Below are 1,049 nucleotides of genomic sequence, written 5' to 3' on the forward strand. Positions count from 1 at the left end.
TACAATTCCAATTGTATATTCTTCATATTTTCTATTTGTTAAAAATATTATTACTTATTAGTTAATACTTTCTTATTAATTTTTATGTTTTCTTATGTGAATACTAAAATTGAAACGATGATAAACCAAATTACTTGTCATTTTCAAAGAGTGATACAAATAAATGATTGTTGGTGTACCGACTATGTATAAATCTTTATAATAACAATGTATAAATAATACACTCTAAATTTAAATTATATAATTATCAAATTGACTTTAACATACAGGGATACTACATTCAATATTTATTTTTTGAAGAAAATATCATTGTTTGGCATCAGTTTTTTTATGCAAAGGTGTAAAAACACCTGGATGTATTAATAGAAAGTCACATACAATAAGACAAATTTAGACATTTCTAAATCTATAGTTGGGCATACCCAACCGATTCCTATTACAATCATTAAGAATGAATGTAGGAATTGAATTCCATATAGTGTTTGTTGTAGAATCTATACCAATAGAAGATAACTTATCGACACAAGAATTACTCGCTCGATACATATGCGAGATTTTGAATTCCATTGAATTCCATTTCTAAAGCTTATTTTTTCAATTGTACCACTCATTTAGTAGCTTCCAAGGAGGCTTTGATTTGCCAATAAAAATGTCAAGAAGCAGCATGGAGTCACATTCAAGCCAAAGCTTAAACCACCCTTTCTTGAATGCTAAGTTAATGGCATTGATGGTTGAGCGAAATTCAGCATAGAGAGCATTTTGGATGCCTAAGTAAATTGCAAAACCAACAAAAAACAAACCATTTTTATCCCTGAAACTTCCTCCACCACCCGAATGACCAGGAGAACCATGAGCAGCCCCATTAGTGTTTACCTTAATCCAGCCAAGAGGCGGAGGAGACCAGATGACTTCAGTAATCCTAGGAGCTTTGCTAAGATTTATATTGATTGAGAGGCAGAAGAAGAGTTTCCAGAGAAGGTGGTTTCTCTTGTAATTTTTGCTATGGCTGTAGATATAGGAACTTCGACACCCTCGAATCTAGCTTGGTT

At 32.0% G+C, this 1,049-nt stretch overlaps 1 protein-coding gene across 1 annotated transcript in view; it reads right to left on the reverse strand.

Annotated features, from left to right (window-relative positions):
• The window catches only part of LOC109342403, a 3,735-nt gene continuing 3,280 nt past the window's right edge, over positions 595–1,049 (reverse strand). Inside the window, exon 6 of the mRNA XM_019580394.1 lies at positions 595–931. Within this exon, the coding sequence (XP_019435939.1) occupies positions 595–931 (337 nt within the window). The remainder of the gene's footprint in view (positions 932–1,049) is intronic.

Source organism: Lupinus angustifolius, chromosome LG03 (genome assembly GCF_001865875.1).
Source record: "Lupinus angustifolius cultivar Tanjil chromosome LG03, LupAngTanjil_v1.0, whole genome shotgun sequence".
Classification (NCBI taxonomy): Eukaryota; Viridiplantae; Streptophyta; class Magnoliopsida; order Fabales; family Fabaceae; genus Lupinus; species Lupinus angustifolius.